This window comes from Oncorhynchus kisutch, unplaced genomic scaffold (genome assembly GCF_002021735.2).
Source record: "Oncorhynchus kisutch isolate 150728-3 unplaced genomic scaffold, Okis_V2 scaffold727, whole genome shotgun sequence".
NCBI classification, from domain to species: domain Eukaryota; kingdom Metazoa; phylum Chordata; class Actinopteri; order Salmoniformes; family Salmonidae; genus Oncorhynchus; species Oncorhynchus kisutch.
This window is the reverse complement of record NW_022262672.1, coordinates 317,032-340,814: the sequence shown is the minus strand read 5'-3', so window position 1 is coordinate 340,814 and position 23,783 is coordinate 317,032. Positions and strand designations below refer to the sequence as shown.

General features: G+C 42.9%; 1 protein-coding gene across 1 annotated transcript in view; it reads left to right on the top strand.

Annotated features, from left to right (window-relative positions):
• Positions 1-23,783, top strand: part of LOC109885592 (glypican-6-like) — a 434,345-nt gene that overhangs the window by 238,620 nt on the left and 171,942 nt on the right. Inside the window, exon 3 of the mRNA XM_031816008.1 lies at positions 15,284-15,675. Within this exon, the coding sequence (XP_031671868.1) occupies positions 15,284-15,675 (392 nt within the window). The remainder of the gene's footprint in view (positions 1-15,283; positions 15,676-23,783) is intronic.

Sequence of the window (23,783 nt, the reverse complement as noted above, 5' to 3'; positions counted from 1 at the left end):
GTCTCACCACAGGAGTGGTAACATTGATCAGCCATACCTTACAGGTTACCTGTCTCACCACAGGAGTGGTAACATTGATCAGTCATGCCTTAAAGGTTAAAGGTTACCTGTCTCACCACAGGAGTGGTAACATTGATCAGCCATGCCTTAAAGGTTAAAGGTTACCTGTCTCACCACAGGAGTGGTAACATTGATCAGCCATGCCTTAAAGGTTAAAGGTTACCTGTCTCACCACAGGAGTGGTAACATTGATCAGCCATGCCTTACAGGTTACCTGTCTCACCACAGGAGTGGTAACATTGATCAGTCATGCCTTAAAGGTTAAAGGTTACCTGTCTCACCACAGGAGTGGTAACATTGATCAGCCATGCCTTAAAGGTTAAAGGTTACCTGTCTCACCACAGGAGTGGTAACATTGATCAGCCATGCCTTAAAGGTTAAAGGTTACCTGTCTCACCACAGGAGTGGTAACATTGATCAGCCATGCCTTACAGGTTAACTGTCTCACCACAGGAGTGGTAACATTGATCAGCCATGCCTTACAGGTTAACTGTCTCACCACAGGAGTGGTAACATTGGTCAGCCATGCCTTAAAGGTTAAAGGTTACCTGTCTCACCACAGGAGTGGTAACATTGATCCGCCATGCCTTAAAGGTTAAAGGTTACCTGTCTCACCACAGGAGTGGTAACATTGATCAGCCATGCCTTACAGGTTACCTGTCTCACCACAGGAGTGGAAACATTGATCAGCCATGCCTTACAGGTTAACTGTCTCACCACAGGAGTGGTAACATTGATCAGCCATGCCTTACAGGTTACCTGTCTCACCACAGGAGTGGTAACATTGATCAGCCATGCCTTAAAGGTTAAAGGTTACCTGTCTCACCACAGGAGTGGTAACATTGATCAGCCATGCCACTGGAGTAAACCACTTCAGCCCGTAGTGTTGGCATGTTTTTATTGTCATAGCAACAACGTAGCAACGTGGCATCCAACCGTTAAACTAGCGTGTGGAGAAGAGTTGTGTGGGGGATTCCTGTGTGGTTTATAATCAGTCCTGTTGTCACCACTTCCTGTCCCATGTCACCGATCTGTTGTTGTTTGTTTCCAGACTGTTGATGTGTGTTTGACAGTTCAGGGATTGTTTGTGTTTCTGTCTGTTGGTTCACTGAAGGGGATCTTATTAGCAAGGCTTAACTGACGTGTTTAATTTTATTTATTTATTTAACCTTTTTATTTAACTAGTCAGTTAAGAACAAATTCTTATTCACAATGACGGCCTACCAGAAGGCAAAAGGCCTCCTGCGGGGACGGGGGGCTGGGATTCAAAATAAATACAGGACAAAACACATATCACGACAAGAGAGACAAAACACACATCACGACAAGAGAGACAAAACACACATCACGACAAGAGAGACAAAACACACATCACGACAAGAGAGAAAAAACACACATCACGACAAGAGAGACACTACATACACATCACGACAAGAGAGACAAAACACACATCACAACAAGAGAGACAAAACACACATCACGACAAGAGAGACAAAACACACATCACGACAAGAGAGACACTACACATCACGACAAGAGACAAAACACACATCACAACAAGAGAGACAAAACACACATCACGACAAGAGACACTACACACATCACGACAAGAGAGACAAAACACACATCACGACAAGAGAGACACTACACATCACGACAAGAGAGACAAAACACACATCACGACAAGAGAGACAAAACACACATCACGACAAGAGAGACAAAACACACATCACGACAAGAGAGACAAAACACACATCACGACAAGAGAGACAAAACACACATCAAGACAAGAGAGACAAAACACACATCACGACAAGAGAGACACTACAAATCACGACAAGAGACAAAACACACATCATGACAAGAGAGACAAAACACACATCACGACAAGAGACACTACACATCACGACAAGAGAGACAAAACACATCACGACAAGAGACAAAACACACATCACGACAAGAGAGACAAAACACACATCACGACAAGAGAGACAAAACACACATCACGACAAGAGAGACAAAACACACATCACGACAAGAGAGAGAAAACACACATCACGACAAGAGAGACAAAACACACATCACGACAAGAGAGACAAAACACACATCACGACAAGAGAGACACTACACATCACGACAAGAGAGACAAAACACACATCACGACAAGAGAGACACTACACATCACGACAAGAGAGACAAAACACACATCACGACAAGAGAGACAAAACACACATCACGAAGAGAGAGACAAAACACACATCACGACAAGAGAGACACTACATACACATCACGACAAGAGAGACAAAACACACATCACGACAAGAGAGACAAAACACACATTACGACAAGAGAGACAAAACACACATCACGACAAGAGAGACAAAACACACATCACGACAAGAGAGACACTACACATCACGACAAGAGACAAAACACACATCACAACAAGAGAGACAAAACACACATCATGACAAGAGACACTACACACATCACGACAAGAGAGACAAAACACACATCACGACAAGAGAGAGAAAACACACATCACGACAAGAGAGACAAAACACACATCACGACAAGAGACACTACACATCACGACAAGAGAGACAAAACACATCACGACAAGAGACAAAACACACATCACGACAAGAGAGACAAAACACACATCACGACAAGAGAGACAAAACACACATCACGACAAGAGAGACAAAACACACATCACGACAAGAGAGAGAAAACACACATCACGACAAGAGAGACAAAACACACATCACGACAAGAGAGACAAAACACACATCACGACAAGAGAGACACTACACATCACGACAAGAGAGACAAAACACACATCACGACAAGAGAGACACTACACATCACGACAAGAGAGACAAAACACACATCACGACAAGAGAGACAAAACACACATCACGACAAGAGAGACAAAACACACATCACGACAAGAGAGACACTACATACACATCACGACAAGAGAGACAAAACACACATCACGACAAGAGAGACAAAACACACATTACGACAAGAGAGACAAAACACACATCACGACAAGAGAGACAAAACACACATCACGACAAGAGAGACACTACACATCACGACAAGAGACAAAACACACATCACAACAAGAGAGACAAAACACACATCATGACAAGAGACACTACACACATCACGACAAGAGAGACAAAACACACATCACGACAAGAGAGACACTACACACATCACGACAAGAGAGACAAAACACACATCAAGACAAGAGAGACAAAACACACATCACGACAAGAGAGACACTACAAATCACGACAAGAGACAAAACACACATCATGACAAGAGAGACAAAACACACATCACGACAAGAGAGACACTACACATCACGACAAGAGAGACAAAACACATCACGACAAGAGAGACAAAACACACATCACGACAAGAGAGACAAAACACACATCACGACAAGAGAGACAAAACACACATCACGACGAGAGACAAAACACACATCACGACAAGAGAGACAAAACACACATCACGACAAGAGAGACAAAACACACATCACGACAAGAGAGACAAAACACACATCACGACAAGAGAGACACTACACATCACGACAAGAGAGACACTACACATCACGACAAGAGAGACAAAACAACATCACGACAAGAGAGACAAAACACACATCACGACAAGAGAGACAAAACACACATCACGACAAGAGAGACAAAACACACATCACGACAAGAGAGACAAAACACACATCACGACAAGAGAGACAAAACACACATCACGACAAGAGAGACAAAACACACATCACGACAAGAGAGACAAAACACACATCACGACAAGAGAGACACTACACATCACGACAAGAGAGACAAAACACACATCACGACAAGAGAGACAAAACACACATCACGACAAGATACAAAACACACATCACGACAAGAGAGACAAAACACACATCACGACAAGAGAGACACTACACACATCACGACAAGAGAGACAAAACACACATCACGACAAGAGACAAAACACACATCACGACAAGAGACAAAACACACATCACGACAAGAGAGACAAAACACACATCACGACAAGAGAGACAAAACACACATCACGACAAGAGAGACAAAACACACATCACGACAAGAGAGACAAAACACACATCACGACAAGAGAGACACTACACATCACGACAAGAGAGACAAAACACACATCACGACAAGAGAGACACTACACATCACGACAAGAGAGACAAAACACACATCACGACAAGAGAGACAAAACACACATCACGACAAGAGAGACAAAACACACATCACGACAAGAGAGACAAAACACACATCACGACAAGAGAGACAAAACACACATCACGACAAGAGAGACAAAACACACATCAAGACAAGAGAGACAAAACACACATCACGACAAGAGAGACACTACAAATCACGACAAGAGACAAAACACACATCATGACAAGAGAGACAAAACACACATCACGACAAGAGAGACACTACACATCACGACAAGAGAGACAAAACACATCACGACAAGAGAGACAAAACACACATCACGACAAGAGAGACAAAACACACATCACGACAAGAGAGACCAAAACACACATCACGACAAGAGAGACAAAACACACATCACGACAAGAGAGACAAAACACACATCACGACAAGAGAGACAAAACACACATCACGACAAGAGAGACAAACACACATCACGACAAGAGAGACACTACACATCACGACAAGAGAGACACTACACATCACGACAAGAGAGACAAAACAACATCACGACAAGAGAGACAAAACACACATCACGACAAGAGAGACAAAACACACATCACGACAAGAGAGACAAAACACACATCACGACAAGAGAGACAAAACACACATCACGACAAGAGAGACAAAACACACATCACGACAAGAGAGACAAAACACACATCACGACAAGAGAGACAAACACACATCACGACAAGAGAGACACTACACATCACGACAAGAGAGACAAAACACACATCACGACAAGAGAGACAAAACACACATCACGACAAGATACAAAACACACATCACGACAAGAGAGACAAAACACACATCACGACAAGAGAGACACTACACATCACGACAAGAGACAAAACACACATCACGACAAGAGACAAAACACACATCACGACAAGAGAGACAAAACACACATCACGACAAGAGAGACAAAACACACATCACGACAAGAGAGACAAAACACACATCACGACAAGAGAGACAAAACACACATCACGACAAGAGAGACAAAACACACATCACGACAAGAGAGACACTACACATCACGACAAGAGAGACACTACACATCACGACAAGAGAGACAAAACAACATCACGACAAGAGAGACAAAACACACATCACGACAAGAGAGACAAAACACACATCACGACAAGAGAGACAAAACACACATCACGACAAGAGAGACAAAACACACATCACGACAAGAGAGACAAAACACACATCACGACAAGAGAGACAAAACACACATCACGACAAGAGAGACAAAACACACATCACGACAAGAGAGACAAAACACACATCACGACAAGAGAGACACTACACATCACGACAAGAGAGACAAAACACACATCACGACAAGAGAGACAAAACACACATCACGACAAGATACAAAACACACATCACGACAAGAGAGACAAAACACACATCACGACAAGAGAGACAAAACACACATCACGACAAGAGAGACACTACACATCACGACAAGAGACAAAACACACATCACGACAAGAGACAAAACACACATCACGACAAGAGAGACAAAACACACATCACGACAAGAGAGACAAAACACACATCACGACAAGAGAGACAAAACACACATCACGACAAGAGAGACAAAACACACATCACGACAAGAGAGACAAAACACACATCAGGACAAGAGAGACACTACACATCACGACAAGAGAGACACTACACATCACGACAAGAGAGACAAAACACACATCACGACAAGAGAGACAAAACACACATCACGACAAGAGAGACACTACACATCACGACAAGAGAGACAAAACACACATCACGACAAGAGAGACAAAACACACATCACGACAAGAGAGACAAAACACACATCACGACAAGAGAGACACTACACATCACGACAAGAGAGACAAAACACACATCACGACAAGAGATACAAAACACACATCACGACAAGAGAGACAAAACACACATCACGACAAGAGAGACACTACACATCACGACAAGAGACAAAACACACATCACGACAAGAGACAAAACACACATCACGACAAGAGACAAAACACACATCACGACAAGAGACAAAACACACATCACCACAAGAGAGACAAAACACACATCACGACAAGAGAGACACTACACATCACGACAAGAGAGACAAAACACACATCACGACAAGAGAGACAAAACACACATCACGACAAGAGAGACAAAACACGCATCACGACAAGAGAGACAAAACACACATCACGACAAGAGAGAAAAAACACACATCACGACAAGAGAGACAAAACACACATCACGACAAGAGAGACAATACACACATCACGACAAGAGAGACAAAACACACATCACGACAAGAGAGACAAAGCACACATCACGACAAGAGAGACAAAACACACATCACGACAAGAGAGACAAAGCACACATCACGACAAGAGAGACAAAGCACACATCATGACAAGAGAGACAAAACACACATCACGACAAGAGAGACAAAACACACATCACGACAAGAGAGACAAAACACACATCACGACAAGAGAGACACTACACATCACGACAAGAGAGACAAAACACACATCACGACGAGAGACAAAACACACATCACGACAAGAGAGACAAAACACACATCACGACAAGAGAGACAAAACACACATCACGACAAGAGAGACACTACAACACTACATAAGACTGAGACACCAACACAGCATGGCAGCAACACATGAAAACATGGCAGCATGTGTTATGTTCTGTCCTGTCTCAAGGTTATAGTGTGTATTGTCCTGTCTCCAGGTTATAGTGTGTATTGTGTGTACCCTGTGTGGTCAAATTTCTCAAATTACAAACATGATTTGAGCATAGAAACTAGAAAACATATCTGTTCTCCTTAATGCTACTGAAAGTAGAAAACTGTCATGCCCTGACCAAGGGCTTGGTTCTCTATTGTGTTTAGATCAGAGCATGACTAGGGGGGTGTTCTAGTCATTCTATTTCTATGTTGGTGAGTTGTATGGTTCCCAATTGGAGGCAGCTGGTAATCGTTGCCTCTAATTGGGGATCATATTTACTCCCACCTGGGTTGTGTATCTGGTAATTGTTGCCTCTAATTGGGGATCATATGTAGGAAGCCCTTTCTCTCACCTGGGTTGTGTATCTGGTAATCGTTGCCTCTAATTGGGGATCATATATAGGAAGCTCTTTCTCCCACCTGGGTTGTGTATCTGGTAATCGTTCCTCTAATTGGGGATCATATTTACTCCCACCTGGGTTGTGTATCTGGTAATCGTTGCCTCTAATTGGGGATCATATTTACTTCCACCTGGGTTGTGTATCTGGTCATCGTTGCCTCTAATTGGGGATCATATTTACTCCCACCTGGGTTGTGTATCTGGTAATCGTTGCCTCTAATTGGGGATCATATTTACTCCCGCCTGGGTTGTGTATCTGGTAATCGTTGCCTCTAATTGGGGATCATATTTACTCCCACCTGGGTTGTGTATCTGGTAATCGTTGCCTCTAATTGGGGATCATATTTACTCCCACCTGGGTTGTGTATCTGGTAATCGTTGCCTCTAATCGGGGATCATATTTACTCCCACCTGGGTTGTGTATCTGGTAATCGTTGCCTCTAATTGGGGATCATATTTACTCCCACCTGGGTTGTGTATCTGGTAATCGTTGCCTCTAATCGGGGATCATATTTACTCCCACCTGGGTTGTGTATCTGGTCATCGTTGCCTCTAATCGGGGATCATATTTACTCCCACCTGGGTTGTGTATGTACGTGTAGCACCACGGATGTCACGTTTCGTTGTTTGTTTATTGGTTTGTTTAGAAGTTTCACTTTATTAAAATATGTGGAACTCAACACACGCTGCGCCTTGGTCCGTCTTTCCTAACGATCGTGACCAAAAACATATTTCTGCTCTCCTGAATGGTAGAATCTAGAAAACATATTTCTGTTCTCCTGAATGGTAGAATCTAGAAAACATATTTCTGTTCTCCTGAATGGTAGAATCTAGAAAACATATTTCTGTTCTCCTGAATGGTAGAATCTAGAAAACATATTTCTGCTCTCCTGAATGGTAGAATCTAGAAAACATATTTCTGTTCTCCTGAATGGTAGAATCTAGAAAACATATTTCTGTTCTCCTGAATGGTAGAATCTAGAAAACATATTTCTGTTCTCCTAAATGGTAGAATCTAGAAAACATATTTCTGTTCTCCTGAATGGTAGAATCTAGAAAACATATTTCTGTTCTCCTAAATGATAGAATCTAGAAAACATATTTCTGTTCTCCTGAATGGTAGAATCTAGAAAACATATTTCTGTTCTCCTAAATGATAGAATCTAGAAAACATATTTCTGTTCTCCTGAATGGTAGAATCTAGAAAACATATTTATGTTTTCCTTAATGACAGAATCTAGAAAACATATCTGTTCTCTTGAATGGTAGAATCTAGAAAACATATTTATGTTGTCCTTAATGACAGAATCTAGAAAACATATTTCTGTTGTCCTTAATGATATTGTTGCTTTAATTGGATCATAATTCTATTTTAACTGAGTTGCCTAGTTAAATAAAGGTTCAGTAGGATTCCATTCACGTTTTGCAGCAATACTAATTGTTATTATGTCAGACCATTTCAATTCAAAAATCCTTCCATTCTCTTTCAATATTCTTCAACATAATATGTAATTATAGGACAACTGCACAAACGGGGAAAAAAATGCTTTGGCGACAGATAAATGGTTGATGTAAATAGCAGTGTGTAATAAGGATGATATCTATTCATATCCTGGTAGCTGTGTCTAAAACACATGAATATTGTGTTACTGCAATCAGAACCTTTACATGAATCATTAATGCTGCTTGTGGGCTGTTATTTAAGCTGTTTAAATATTAATGTTCTGGACTGACTGCCTGTACATAACCCCAGTCTGTGGTACATATCTCCCTATACATAACCCCAGTCAGGGGTACATAACCCCAGTCAGGGGTACATAGACCCCTATACATAACCCAGTCTGGGGTACATAGACCCATATACATAACCCCAGTCAGTGGTACATATATCCCTATACATAACCCCAGTCTGTGGTACATATCTCCCTATACATAACCCCAGTCTGTGGTACATATCTCCCTATACATAACCCCAGTCTGTGGGACATATCTCCCTATACATAACCCCAGTCTGTGGTACATATCTCCCTATACATAACCCCAGTCTGTGGTACATATCTCCCTATACATAACCCCAGTCAGGGGTACATATCTCCCTATACATAACCCCAGTCAGGGGTACATAGACCCATATACATAACCCCAGTCTGTGGTACATATCTCCCTATACATAACCCCAGTCTGTGGTACATATCTCCCTATACATAACCCCAGTCAGGGGTACATAGACCCCTATACATAACCCAGTCTGGGGTACATAGACCCATATACATAACCCCAGTCAGGGGTACATAACCCCAGTATGTGGTACATAACCCTGGTCAATGGTACATAACCCAAGTCAGTGGTACATATACACCTATACATAACCCGGTCAGTGGTACATAGCCCACTATACATAACATGGTCAGCGGTACATAACCCCAGTCTGTGGTACATATCTCCCTATACATAACCCCACTATGGGGTACATATCTCCCTATACATAACCCCAGCCTGTGGTACATATATCCCTATACATAACCCCATTATGTGGTGCATATCTCCATATACATAACCCCAGTCAGTGGTACATAGACCCCTATACACAACCCCAGTCTGGGGTACATAGACCCATATACATAACCCCAGTCAGTGGTACATATATCCATATACATAACCCCAGTCAGTGGTACATATCCCCCTATACATAACCCCAGTATGTGGTGCATAACCCCAGGCTGTGGTACATATCTCCCTATACATAAAACCAGTCAGTGGTACATATATCCCTATACATAATCCCAGCCAGTGATACATAACCCCAGTATGTGGTACATATCACCCCATACACAACCCTAGTATGTGGTACATAACCCCAGACAGTGATACATAACCCCAGCATGTGGTACATATTACCCCATACATAACCCCCCGTCTGTGGTACATAACCCCAGTCGGTGGTACATATCCCCCTATACACAGCCCCAGTCAGTGGTACATATCCCCCTATACATAACCCCAGTCAGTGATACATAACCCCAGTATGTGGTACATACCCCCCGTATGCATAACCACAGCCAGTGGCACATATCCCCCTATACATAACCCCAGTAGATGGTACATTTTCCCGGTCAGTGGTACATATATCCCTATACATAACCCCCGCCGGTGGTACATAACCCCAGCATGTGGTACATATCCCCCTATACATAACCCCGGTCAGTGATACATAACCCCAGTCGGTGGTACATAACCCCAGCATGCGGTACATATTCCCATATACATAACCACATTATGTGGTACATATCCCCCTATACATAACCCCAGCCAGAGGTACATAACCCCAGTATGTGGTACATAACCCCAGTCTGTGGTACATATCCCCCTATACATACCCCCAGTCAGTGATACATAACCCCAGTCAGTGTTACATAGACCCCTATACATAACCCCAGTCCGTGGTACATATACCCCTATACATAACCCCAGTCTGTGGTACACATACCCATATACATAACCCCAGTCGGTGGTACATAGACCCTATACGTAACCCCAGTCTGCGGTACATATATCCCTATACATAACCCCTGACAGTGGTACATATCCCCCTATACATAACCCAGTCAGTGGGACATATCTCCCTATACATAACCTGGGCTGATTTACAGATTTACAGGCAACTGCCAAAATAAAGGAAACACCAACATAAAGTGTGTGAATAGGACGCAGTCATTGCGCTAACGCTAGTTAGCAGTCATTGCGCTAACGCTAGTTAGCAGTCTTTGCGCTAACGCTAGTTAGCAGTCATTGCGCTGACGCTAGTTAGCAGTCATTGCGCTAATGCTAGTTAGCAGTCATTGCGCTAACGCTAGTTAGCAGTCATTGCGCTAACGCTAGTTAGCAGTCATTGCGCTAACGCTAGTTAGCAGTCTTTGCGCTAACGCTAGTTAGCAGTCATTGCGCTAACGCTAGTTAGCAGTCATTGCGCTAATGCTAGTTAGCAGTCATTGCGCTAACGCTAGTTAGCAGTCATTGCGCTAACGCTAATAATAGTCATTGCGCTAACGCTAATAACAGTCATTGCGCTAACGCTAATAACAGTCATTGCGCTAACGCTAATAATAGTCATTGCGCTAACGCTAATAATAGTCATTGCGCTAACGCTAATAACAGTCATTGCGCTAACGCTAATAACAGTCATTGCGCTAACGCTAGTTAGCAACTTTCTTCAAACTGCACACAGAGATATAGAAAATGGTATCCACAAGTTCATCTGACTCTGGGGAAGTAGATAAATTGCCAAAATCCCAAAGTATCCCTTTAAGGCTATTTTACAATCGAATGTGACCTTAAATGAATAACACATCCATGGACCACATGTTGAGGTGACTGTAACTATACACGTCATCATATAAAACGTGCATGTTGAAGATGGCGTGCATAGGTCGTCTCAGGTCTGTGGAGACCTTCACCATTTCTCTACTCATCTGTGCAGAACCTCGAACGGCATTGGTCACTCTTGAACCATGTACTTTTAATGGAATCTCTACTGCAGTCCAGGTTCGTTGGTTCTGTTATTAGACGATGCACAGTGATAACACATTCGTCTTGTAACTAAATATCTCACATTATATTCCCATTTGAACCTTACTGTGTTTTTAAATGGTTGAAAGTGACAGACATTTAGGTGACAACTAATCCAAAAATCAAGACATCGTTTTTTCCATTGGAATTTGGTAGTGCATTTTAGATGGCGAAAAGCATAGTGATAACACACTGTACAATTTACCTGACTTTTAGCTGTCTTTTTGAGTGGGTAAGGTATCTACTTCTAGCCATGGTACCCAAAATAATTGGGTAACTGGGCATTTTTAGACATGACCCTAAGCATGATGGACACGACTTGCTTCATGAACTCAGGAGGCAGCTCTGTGTAGAAGCACGTGTTTTCAACTCAGGAGGCAGCTCTGTGTAGAAGCACGTGTTTTCAACTCAGGAGGCAGCTCTGTGTAGAAGCACGTGTTTTCAACTCAGGAGGCAGCTCTGTGTAGAAGCACGTGTTTTCAACTCAGGAGGCAGCTCTGTGTAGAAGCACGTGTTTTCAACTCAGGAGGCAGCTCTGTGTAGAAGCACGTGTTTTCAACTCAGGAGGCAGCTCTGTGTAGAAGCACGTGTTTTCAACTCAGGAGGCAGCTCTGTGTAGAAGCACGTGTTTTCAACTCAGGAGGCAGCTCTGTGTAGAAGCACGTGTTTTCAACTCAGGAGGCAGCTCTGTGTAGAAGCACGTGTTTTCAACTCAGGAGGCAGCTCTGTGTAGAAGCACGTGTTTTCAACTCAGGAGGCAGCTCTATGTAGAAGCACGTGTTTTCAACTCAGGAGGCAGCTCTGCGTAGAAGCACGTGTTTTCAACTCAGGAGGCAGCTCTGTGTAGAAGCACGTGTTTTCAACTCAGGAGGCAGCTCTGTGTAGAAGCACGTGTTTTCAACTCAGGAGGCAGCTCTGCGTAGCAGCACGTGTTTTCAACTCAGGAGGCAGCTCTGCGTAGAAGCACGTGTTTTCAACTCAGGAGGCAGCTCTGTGGAGAAGCACGTGTTTTCAACTCAGGAGGCAGCTCTGTGTAGAAGCACGTGTTTTCAACTCAGGAGGCAGCTCTGCGTAGAAGCACGTGTTTTCAACTCAGGATGCAGCTCTGTGTAGAAGCACGTGTTTTCAACTCAGGAGGCAGCTCTGTGTAGAAGCACGTGTTTTCAACTCAGGAGGCAGCTCTGTGTAGAAGCACGTGTTTTCAACTCAGGATGCAGCTCTGTGTAGAAGCACGTGTTTTCAACAGAGCCGACTCACTCCAGTGTTTCCATGACGTTGTCAGTTACCTGAACGTTGTCCTCTGTCTATAGATATTAGAAAACATCACCAGCCCTGAATGAAACTACGGTATGAGTGACACCTTTCATTCAGACTCAGAGGGCATCCCAAATGGCATCCTATTCCCCATGTAGATCCCTGGTCTAAAGTAGTGCACTATATAGGGAATAGGGTTCCATAGGGCCCTGGTCTAAAGTATTGCACTATATAGGGAATAGGGTTCTATAGGGCCCTGGTCTAAAGTAGTGCACTATATATAGGGAATAGGATTCTATAGGGCCCTGGTCTAAAGTAGTGCACTATATAGGGAATAGGATTCTATAGGGCCCTGGTCTAAAGTAGTGCACTATATAGGGAATAGGGTTCTATAGGGCCCTGGTCTAAAGTAGTGCACTATATATAGGGAATAGGGTTCTAAAGGGCCCTGGTCTAAAGTAGTGCACTATATAGGGAATAGGGTTCTAAAGGGCCCTGGTCTAAAGTAGTGCACTATCTAGGGTATAGGGTGCAATTTGAAATGCAATCCCAGCCTGGACTACAGTCTCTGTTTTAGAAGCATAGTACTACTTAAAGGATCCAGTGACCCCCAGTCCGGCTGGGGAGAGTGGAGAGTGTCTTGTTAGTTAAAGGATCCAGTGACCCCCAGTCCAGCTGTGGAGAGTGTCTTGTTAGTTAAAGGATCCAGTGACCCCCAGTTCGGCTGGGGAGAGTGGAGAGTGGAGAGTGTCTTGTTAGTTAAAGGATCCAGTGACCCCCAGTCCAGCTGGGGAGAGTGGAGAGTGTCTTGTTACTTAAAGGATCCAGTGACCCCCAGTCCAGCTGGGGAGAGTGGAGAGTGTCTTGTTAGTTAAAGGATCCAGTGACCCCCAGTCCAGCTGTGGAGAGTGGAGAGTGTCTTGTTAGTTAAAGGATCCAGTGACCCCCAGTCCAGCTGTGGAGAGTGTCTTGTTAGTTAAAGGATCCAGTGACCCCCCCAGTCCAGCTGGGGAGAGTGGAGAGTGTCCTGTTAGTTAAAGGATCCAGTGACCCCCAGTCCAGCTGTGGAGAGTGGAGAGTGTCCTGTTAGTTAAAGGATCCAGTGACCCCCAGTCCAGCTGTGGAGAGTGTCTTGTTAGTTAAAGGATCCAGTGACCCCCAGTCCAGCTGTGGAGAGTGTCTTGTTAGTTAAAGGATCCAGTGACCCCCCAGTCCAGCTGTGGAGAGTGGAGAGTGTCTTGTTAGTTAAAGGATCCAGTGACCCCCAGTCCAGCTGTGGAGAGTGGAGAGTGTCTTGTTAAAGGATCCAGTGACCCCAGGCCAGCTGTGGAGAGTGGAGAGTGTCTTGTTAGTTAGAGGATCCAGTGACCCCCAGTCCAGCTGGGGAGAGTGGAAAGTGTCTTGTTAGTTAAAGGATCCAGTGACCCCCAGTCCAGGGGAGAGTGGAGAGTGGAGAGGGGAGAGTGTCTCGTTGTTTAGTGGATTATCCATCATCATACTCTTTGGAGAAATAAATAGTGTCCATCCAAACTCAGAAATACGAAGAATAAAACCAAGACCGCGGGTTTTATGTTTCATCTTGCTTTTGATTTTGCTGTTGTACTCTGAAGTACATTTATATAATAGTATTTGATTTTGCTGTTGTACTCTGAAGTACCTGTATAGAATAGTATTTGAATAAACTAGTGAATGAAAGGCAGTCTTTGAAAATCCCAGCATGGTGATTTGAGATTGCATTGAGACTGGAGCAGCTCTGTAGAAAATCTGGTCTCTTTGTCAGAAGCTGTTGACTAAGACATGGCCTTGCATACAATACAATACAATACAATAAATGACATTCCATAGACACAATGCTGAGCTTCTGTATGCAGAGTCAACGTTCCATCTCTTCACCTCTGAATCGTTCCTCCTCTTTCTCTCCCCTCTCCCTTCTTACAGAGTTCTTCCTGGAGCTCCTCGACAACGGTGAGAAATCCCTGAATAACATGTTCACGCGGACCTACGGGAAGCTGTACATGCAGAACAGTGAGCTGTTCCAGGACCTGTTCACGGAGCTGAAGCGTTACTACACTGGGGGGAACGTCAACCTGGAGGAGATGCTGAATGACTTCTGGTCCCGTCTGCTAGAGAGGATGTTTCAGCTGCTGAACTCTCAGTACCACTTCACCGACGACTACTTGGAGTGCGTCAGTAAATACACTGACCAGCTGAAGCCTTTCGGTGACGTGCCCCGGAAACTAAAGGCCCAGGTCACGAGGGCCTTCATCGCTGCAAGGACCTTCGTCCAGGGCCTCATGGTGGGCAGGGAGGTGGCTAACAGGGTGGCTAAGGTACGTTACTCAATTTATGGTCTTCTCACCCTAATCCTAACTCTGACCCTAACTCTGACCCTGACCCTAACTCTGACCCTAACTCTGACATTAACCCTGACCCTAACTCTGACATTAACCCTGACCCTAACTCTGACATTAACCCTGACCCTAACTCTGACCCTAACTCTGACCCTGACATTAACTCTGACCCTAACTATGACCCTAACTCTGACCCTGACCCTAACTCTGACCCTGACCCTAACTCTGACCCTAACTCTGACAATAACTCTGACTCTGACCCTAACTCTGACAATAACTCTGACCTGAACTCTGACTCTGACCCGAACTCTGACCCAGACCCTAACTCTGATAATGCACTGCCCAATTTCCAAAATTGCACCTTATTACAACTATGAAGAGGAAGTAGAAAGCACCCAGTTTGGGAAGCAGTGACCTAGATGACTGTCTGGTAACCTCTCACCTGTTCTGTCTGGCTCTGGGGGTGTATGCCACAATGCCTGGGGCTCAGCTGCTGATCTCTTAATGGAATGCATGGGGCAGACAGGCTAGTAAGGATAATATGTACAGTTGAAGTCAGAATGTAACATACACTTAGGTTGGAGTCATTAAAACTAAAGTTTCAACCACTCCACACATTTCTTGTTAACAAACTATAGTTATGGCAAGTCGGTTAGGACATCTACTTTTTCCACGACACAAGTCATTTTTTCCAACAATTGTTTACAGACAGATTATTTCACTTATAATTCACTCTATCACAATTTCAGTGGGTCAGAAGTTTACATACACTAAGTTGGCTGTGCCTTTTAAACAGCTTGGAAAATCCCAGAAAATGATGTCAGGGCTTTAGAAACTTCTGATAGGCTTATTGACATAATTTGAGTCAATTGGAGGTGTACCTGTGGATGTATTTCAAGGCCAAATTCAAACTCAGTGCCTCTTTGCTTGACATCATTGGAAAATCAAAAGAAATCAGCCAAGACCTCAGAAGAAATTGTAGACCTCCATAAGTCTGGTTCATCCTTGGGAGCAATTTCCAAATGCCTGAAGGTACCACGTTCATCTCTACAAACAATAGTACGCAAGCATAAACACCATGGGACCACGCAGCCGTCATACCGCTCAGGAAGGAGACGTGTTCTGTCTCATAGAGATGAACGTACTTTGGTGCGAAATGTGCAAATCAATTCCAGAACAACAGCAGAGGACCTTGTGAAGATGCTGGAGGACACAGGTACAAAAGTATCTATATCCACAGTAAAATGAATCCTCTATCGACATAACTTGAAAGGCCGCTCAGCAAGGAAGAAGCAACTGCTCCAAAACCGCCATAAAAAAGACAGACTACGGTTTGCAACTGCACATGGAGACAAAGATCGTACTTTTTGGAGAAATGTCCTCTGGTCTGATGAAACAAAAATAGAACTGTTTGGCCATAATGGCCATTGTTATGTTTGGAGGGAAAAGGGGGAGGCTTTCTAACTGAAGAACACCATCCCAACCGTGAAGCACAGGGGTGGCAGCATCATGTTGTGGGGGTGCTTTGCTGCAGGAGGGACTGGTGCACTTCACAAAATAGATGACATCATGAGGCAGGGAAATTATGTGGATATATTGAAGCAACATCTCAAGACATCAGTCAGGAAGTTAAAGATTGGTCGCAAATGGGGCTTCCAAATGGACAATGACCCCAAGCATATTTCCAAAGCTGTGGCAAAATGGCTTAAGGACAACATAGTCAAGGTATTGGAGTGGCCATCACAAAGCCCTGACCTCAATCCTATAGAACGTTTGTGGGCAGAACTGAAAAAGCGTGTGCGAGCAAGGAGGCCTACAAACCTGACTCAGTTACACCAGCTCTGTCAGGAGGAACGGGACAAAATTCACCCAACTTATTGTGGGAAGCTTGTGGAAGGCTACCCGAAAAGTTTGATCCAAGTTAAACAATTTAAAGGCGATGCTACCAAATACTAATTAAGTGTAGGTAAACAATACGACCGTGACGCTATATATAAACAAGTGCAGACACAGGCAACTAAACATAGACAATAACCCACTAAATTACCCAAGGAATATGGCTGCCTAAATATGGTTCCCAATCAGAGACAACGATAAACAGCTGCCTCTAATTGAGAACCAATCTAGGCAACCATAGACATACATAAACACCTAGACTAGTAGACACCCATAGACATACATAACCCCTAGACAAGACCAAAACACATAAATCCCCCTTGTCACACCCTGACCTAACCAAAATAATAAAGATAAGAAAGAATACTAAGGTCAAGACGTGACAGACCCACTGGGAATGTGATGAAAGAAATAAAAACTGAAATAAATCATTCTCTATACTATTATTCTACTATTATTTCACATTCTTAAAATAAAGTGGTGATCCTAACTGACCTAAGAGAGGACATTTTTACCAGGATTAAATGTCAGGAATTGTGAAAAATTTAGTTTACATGTATTTGGCTAAGGTGTATGTAAACTTCCTGACTTCAACTCTATATACACATATAGATGTATATTCACACTGTATCAGGGTCTTTCCTCAAACTACGCCGGACAATTTGTTACAGCTGTTGATCAGTCATTGATAATAATCTGCCTGTTTGTTTTAATTTGATTACATTAAGGTATGAGGGGGAACAAAGCTATATTACATACAATTCACGAGTTGATTTAAAACCTGTGTTTAAACCTCTTGACGACTGGTTCTTCACTTATTTAATACCTGGATGAGCATTTGGTGTCGAGCTGTTTAATTACAGCCTGATATTTTCACACATCATCCTCTGATCCAGGAAGGTATTTTATGAATGACAGTCAAGTGATGAACAGTTGTTGTGATGGTGTATGGAAGGACAACAACAGCTGGTTGTGATGGTGTATGGAATGACAACAACAGCTGGTTGTGATGGTGTATGTAATGACAACAGCTGGTTGTGATGGTGTATGGAAGGACAACAACAGCTGGTTGTGATGGTGTATGGAAGGACAACAACAGCTGGTTGTGATGGTGTATGGAATGACAACAACAGCTGGTTGTGATGGTGTATGGAAGGACAACAACAGCTGGTTGTGATGGTGTATGGAATGACAACAACAGCTGGTTGTGATGGTGTATGGAATGACAACAACAGCTGGTTGTGATGGTGTATGGAATGACAACAACAGCTGGTTGTGATGGTGTATGGAAGGACAACAACAGCTGGTTGTGATGGTGTATGGAATGACAACAACAGCTGGTTGTGATGGTGTATGGAATGACAACAACAGCTGGTTGTGATGGTGTATGGAAGGACAACAACAGCTGGTTGTGATGGTGTATGGAAGGACAACAACAGCCCAAGTGCTGGAAAAGTGTCTGTGAGGAATATCCAGAATATGTTGTTATATCATTCAACAGCCGGTGAAGAGCCGCGTTGGAGCTGATATCCCCAGTGAATTCATGTTGATCTGTTGTTGTCTGCTTGAGTTACAGCAGGGTCTCGTTAGATTTAACAGAGAAAGCATCAAGGTAGTGACTTCATTGTGCCTCGGATTGGTCCACCGAGTGAGTCTACTGTGCGCCATTGTTTAGGATAGACTATTACTCAACAGACAATGCTTTTCCTTCCTATTAGTTCCTCTGGATATAATGACAACCAATCACATAGCCCAGTGGGCTTCCTCACAACATGACCTGGTAATGACATCACAAATCCATTTTGGTTTCCGTGTTACACTTGCAATGTTGTACAATTTACAAGGGGGCTTGAAGTAGTTGAATTTGGAGCTGAACAGTCGTCTCCTGGAATAGGTTTACCTGGGAAATGTTTCCTCCGTTTCGTGACAAGTCCTTGTTATAATATCTGATGTCATTTCCTTTATTTTAATATGTTGTGAGACGGTGGCGCCACGAACCGGCTCAAAGTGACAACAAGGGAGACAATGTGGAGGTAAGGAACAATAACATATATTTATTAACTAAAGTAAACTAAATGTAATTAACACGAACCGGCTCAAAGTGACAACAAGGGAGACAATGTGGAGGTAAGGAACAATAACATATATTTATTAACTAAAGTAAACTAAATGTAATTAACACTGGTGTGTGTGTAGTCAGTAGTCAGTAGTGTAAGTGAGTGGGTTGCCTGCAGTAGTCAGTAGTCAGTAGTGTAAGTGAGTGGGTTGTCTGCATAAATGTGACAATGAGGGGTGTTGAAAGGTGCCAATGCAAACCAACAAAAACAGCCACACAAAAAAGCCACAACCAAAATCAGTGTCTGCATGGAGAGAGTCTCCTCAATGACTGGGGGAAGAGGTGCATTTATCCCGGGACACACCCAGGCCCAGTTGTGTTCATGTCGCTGACGACCCTCCCAGCGAGATTAGTGCTACCACTATTCATGGAGAGATTAGTGCTACCGCTATTCATGGAGAGATTAGTGCTACCACTATTCATGGTGGGTTAGTGCTACCGCTATTCATGGAGAGATTAGTGCTACCGCTATTCATGGAGAGATTAGTGCTACCACTATTCATGGTGGGTTAGTGCTACCGCTATTCATGGAGAGATTAGTGCTACCGCTATTCATGGAGAGATTAGTGCTACCGCTATTCATGGAGAGATTAGTGCTACCGCTATTCATGGAGAGATTAGTGCTACTGCTATTCATGGAGAGATTAGTGCTACCGCTATTCATGGAGAGATTAGTGCTACTGCTATTCATGGAGAGATTAGTGCTACCGCTATTCATGGAGAGATTAGTGCTACCGCTATTCATGGGGAGATTAGTGCTACCGCTATTCATGGGGAGATTAGTGCTACCGCTATTCATGGGGAGATTAGTGCTACCGCTATTCATGGAGAGATTAGTGCTACCGCTATTCATGGGGAGATTAGTGCTACCGCTATTCATGGGGAGATTAGTGCTACCGCTATTCATGGGGAGATTAGTGCTACCGCTATTCATGGAGAGATTAGTGCTACCGCTATTCATGGGGAGATTAGTGCTACCGCTATTCATGGGGAGATTAGTGCTACTGCTATTCATGGGGAGATTAGTGCTACCGCTATTCATGGAGAGATTAGTGCTACCGCTATTCATGGAGAGATTAGTGCTACTGCTATTCATGGCGAGATTAGTGCTACCGCTATTCATGAGAGGTTAGTGCTCCCGCTATTGATGGGGAGATTAGTGCTACCGCTATTCATGGAGAGATTAGTGCTCCCGCTACTCATGGAGAGATTAGTGCTACCGCTATTCATGGTTTTATTATGTGTGTCTGCGTCGGGCCACGTAGGACACGGAAACATCACCATACACTCTGCTTAGTCAGGCAATGTCCTCATTATTCTCACACATGTTATAATGAAATAATCATCTGACTATCAATAGCAAGGCCTTATAAACATGTTACAATGTAATAATCATCTGACTATCAATAGCAAGGCCTTATAAACATGTTACAATGTAATAATCATCTGAATATCAACAGCAAGGCCTAAAACACATGTCATAATGTAATAATCCTATGAATATCAATAGCAAAGCCTAAAACACATTTCATAATGTAATATTCCTCTGAATATCAATAGCAAGGCCTAAAACACATGTTATAATGTAATAATCTTCTGAATATCAATAGCAAGGCCTAAAACACATGTCATAATGTAATAGTCCTCTGAATATCAATAGCAAGGCCTAAAACACATGTTATAATGTAATAATCTTCTGAATATCAATAGCAAGGCCTAAAACACATGTCATAATGTAATAGTCCTCTGAATATTAATAGCAAGGCCTAAAACACATGTCATAATGTAATAGTCCTCTGAATATTAATAGCAAGGCCTAAAACACATGTCATAATGTAATAGTCCTCTGAATATTAATAGCAAGGCCTAAAACATCATTTGAAGTGGTAATTTAATACCTTTTGACATTTTACATGTTCTATATTAGGATCTATATGTCCAGTATATAAATCAAACAAATGTATAACATTGAGGTCCTTGAAAATTACAATTAAGTGGTTGAAAATGTCCCTGAAAGTCCTCGAATTTGCCTCGTCAATGTCAGTATGAGCCCTGCTTAACGGCTGCATAGTCCGAGACCTGTGTTGTTGTAATGGATGTATGGTGTTGAAGGCCACTAGTGTGAACATCAATAGTGTGAAGAACCAGCAGTGTGAAATGTGCTTGTCTTTACAATGCCCTGCTTCTGTTATTCTCCTTTACAATGCCCTGCTTCTGTTATTCTTCTTTACAATGCCCTGCTTCTGTTATTCTCCTTTACAATGCCCTGCTTCTGTTATTCTCCTTTACAATGCCCTGCTTCTGTTATTCTCCTTTACAATGCCATGCTTCTGTTATTCTCCTTTACAATACCCTGCTTCTGTTATTCTCCTTTACAATGCCCTGCTTCTGTTATTCTCCTTTACAATGCCCTGCTTCTGTTATTCTCCTTTACAATGCCCTGCTTCTGTTATTCTCCTTTACAATGCCCTGCTTCTGTTATTCTCCTTTACAATGCCCTGCTTCTGTTATTCTCCTTTACAATGCCCTGCTTCTGTTATTCTCCTTTACAATACCCTGCTTCTGTTATTCTCCTTTACAATGCCCTGCTTCTGTTATTCTCCTTTACAATGCCCTGCTTCTGTTATTCTCCTTTACAATGCCCTGCTTCTGTTATTCTCCTTTACAATGCCCTGCTTCTGTTATTCTCCTTTACAATTCCCTGCTTCTGTTATTCTCCTTTACAATGCCCTGCTTCTGTTATTCTCGTTTACAATGCCCTGCTTCTGTTATTCTCCTTTACAATGCCCTGCTTCTGTTATTCTCCTTTACAATGCCCTGCTTCTGTTATTCTCCTTTACAATGCCCTGCTTCTGTTATTCTCCTTTACAATTCCCTGCTTCTGTTATTCTCCTTTACAATGCCCTGCTTCTGTTATTCTCCTTTACAATGCCCTGCTTCTGTTATTCTCCTTTACAATGCCCTGCTTCTGTTATTCTCCTTTACAATGCCCTGCTTCTGTTATTCTCCTTTACAATGCCCTGCTGCTGTTATTCTCCTTTACAATGCCCTGCTTCTGTTATTCTCCTTTACAATGCCCTGCTTCTGTTATTCTCCTTTACAATTCCCTGCTTCTGTTATTCTCCTTTACAATGCCCTGCTTCTGTTATTCTCCTTTACAATGCCCTGCTTCTGTTATTCTCCTTTACAATGCCCTGCTTCTGTTATTCTCCTTTACTGTCCTGCCTTTTGAACTATAAAGAAGTCTCACGTGTCGTAACATCTTTACAATGATTATTATCTAGTTCCCCTTGGTCCTCTCTGAGCAGTGTTGTCTTATAGTTGATGTTGTGTGAAGATTAAACCATCCTTCTGAATGAAACGGTCTGTTAGAGACACTATGCAGAAATCACTCCTCCGTTTCCCCGGTTGTAAAACTCTAATAGTTCGCCTCTTTTCAGTTTATGTGACAAAACAAGCGAGTGTAGTTAGAATCATTGTACCATCTAAACCCGCTGTGAAAATATAGAATATAAATATATTAGCCATAAACCAAAACATTGTATACACAGACATACAGCACATAGACATACAGCACATAGACATACAGCACATAGACATACAGCACATAGACATGCAGCACATAGACATACAGCACATAGACATACAGCACATAGACATGCAGCACATAGACATACAGCACATAGACATACAGCACATAGACATACAGCACATAGACATACAGCACATAGACATACAGCACATAGACATACAGCACATAGACATACAGCACATAGACATACATCACACAGACATACAGCACATAGACATACAGCACATAGACATACAGCACATAGACATACAGCACATAGACATACAGCACATAGACATACGGCACATAGACATACAGCACATAGACATACAGCACATAGACATACAGCACATAGACATACATCACACAGGCATACAGCACATAGACATACAGCACATAGACATACAGCACATAGACATACATCACATAGACATACAGCACATAGACATACAGCACATAGACATACAGCACATAGGCATACATCACACAGACATACAGCACATA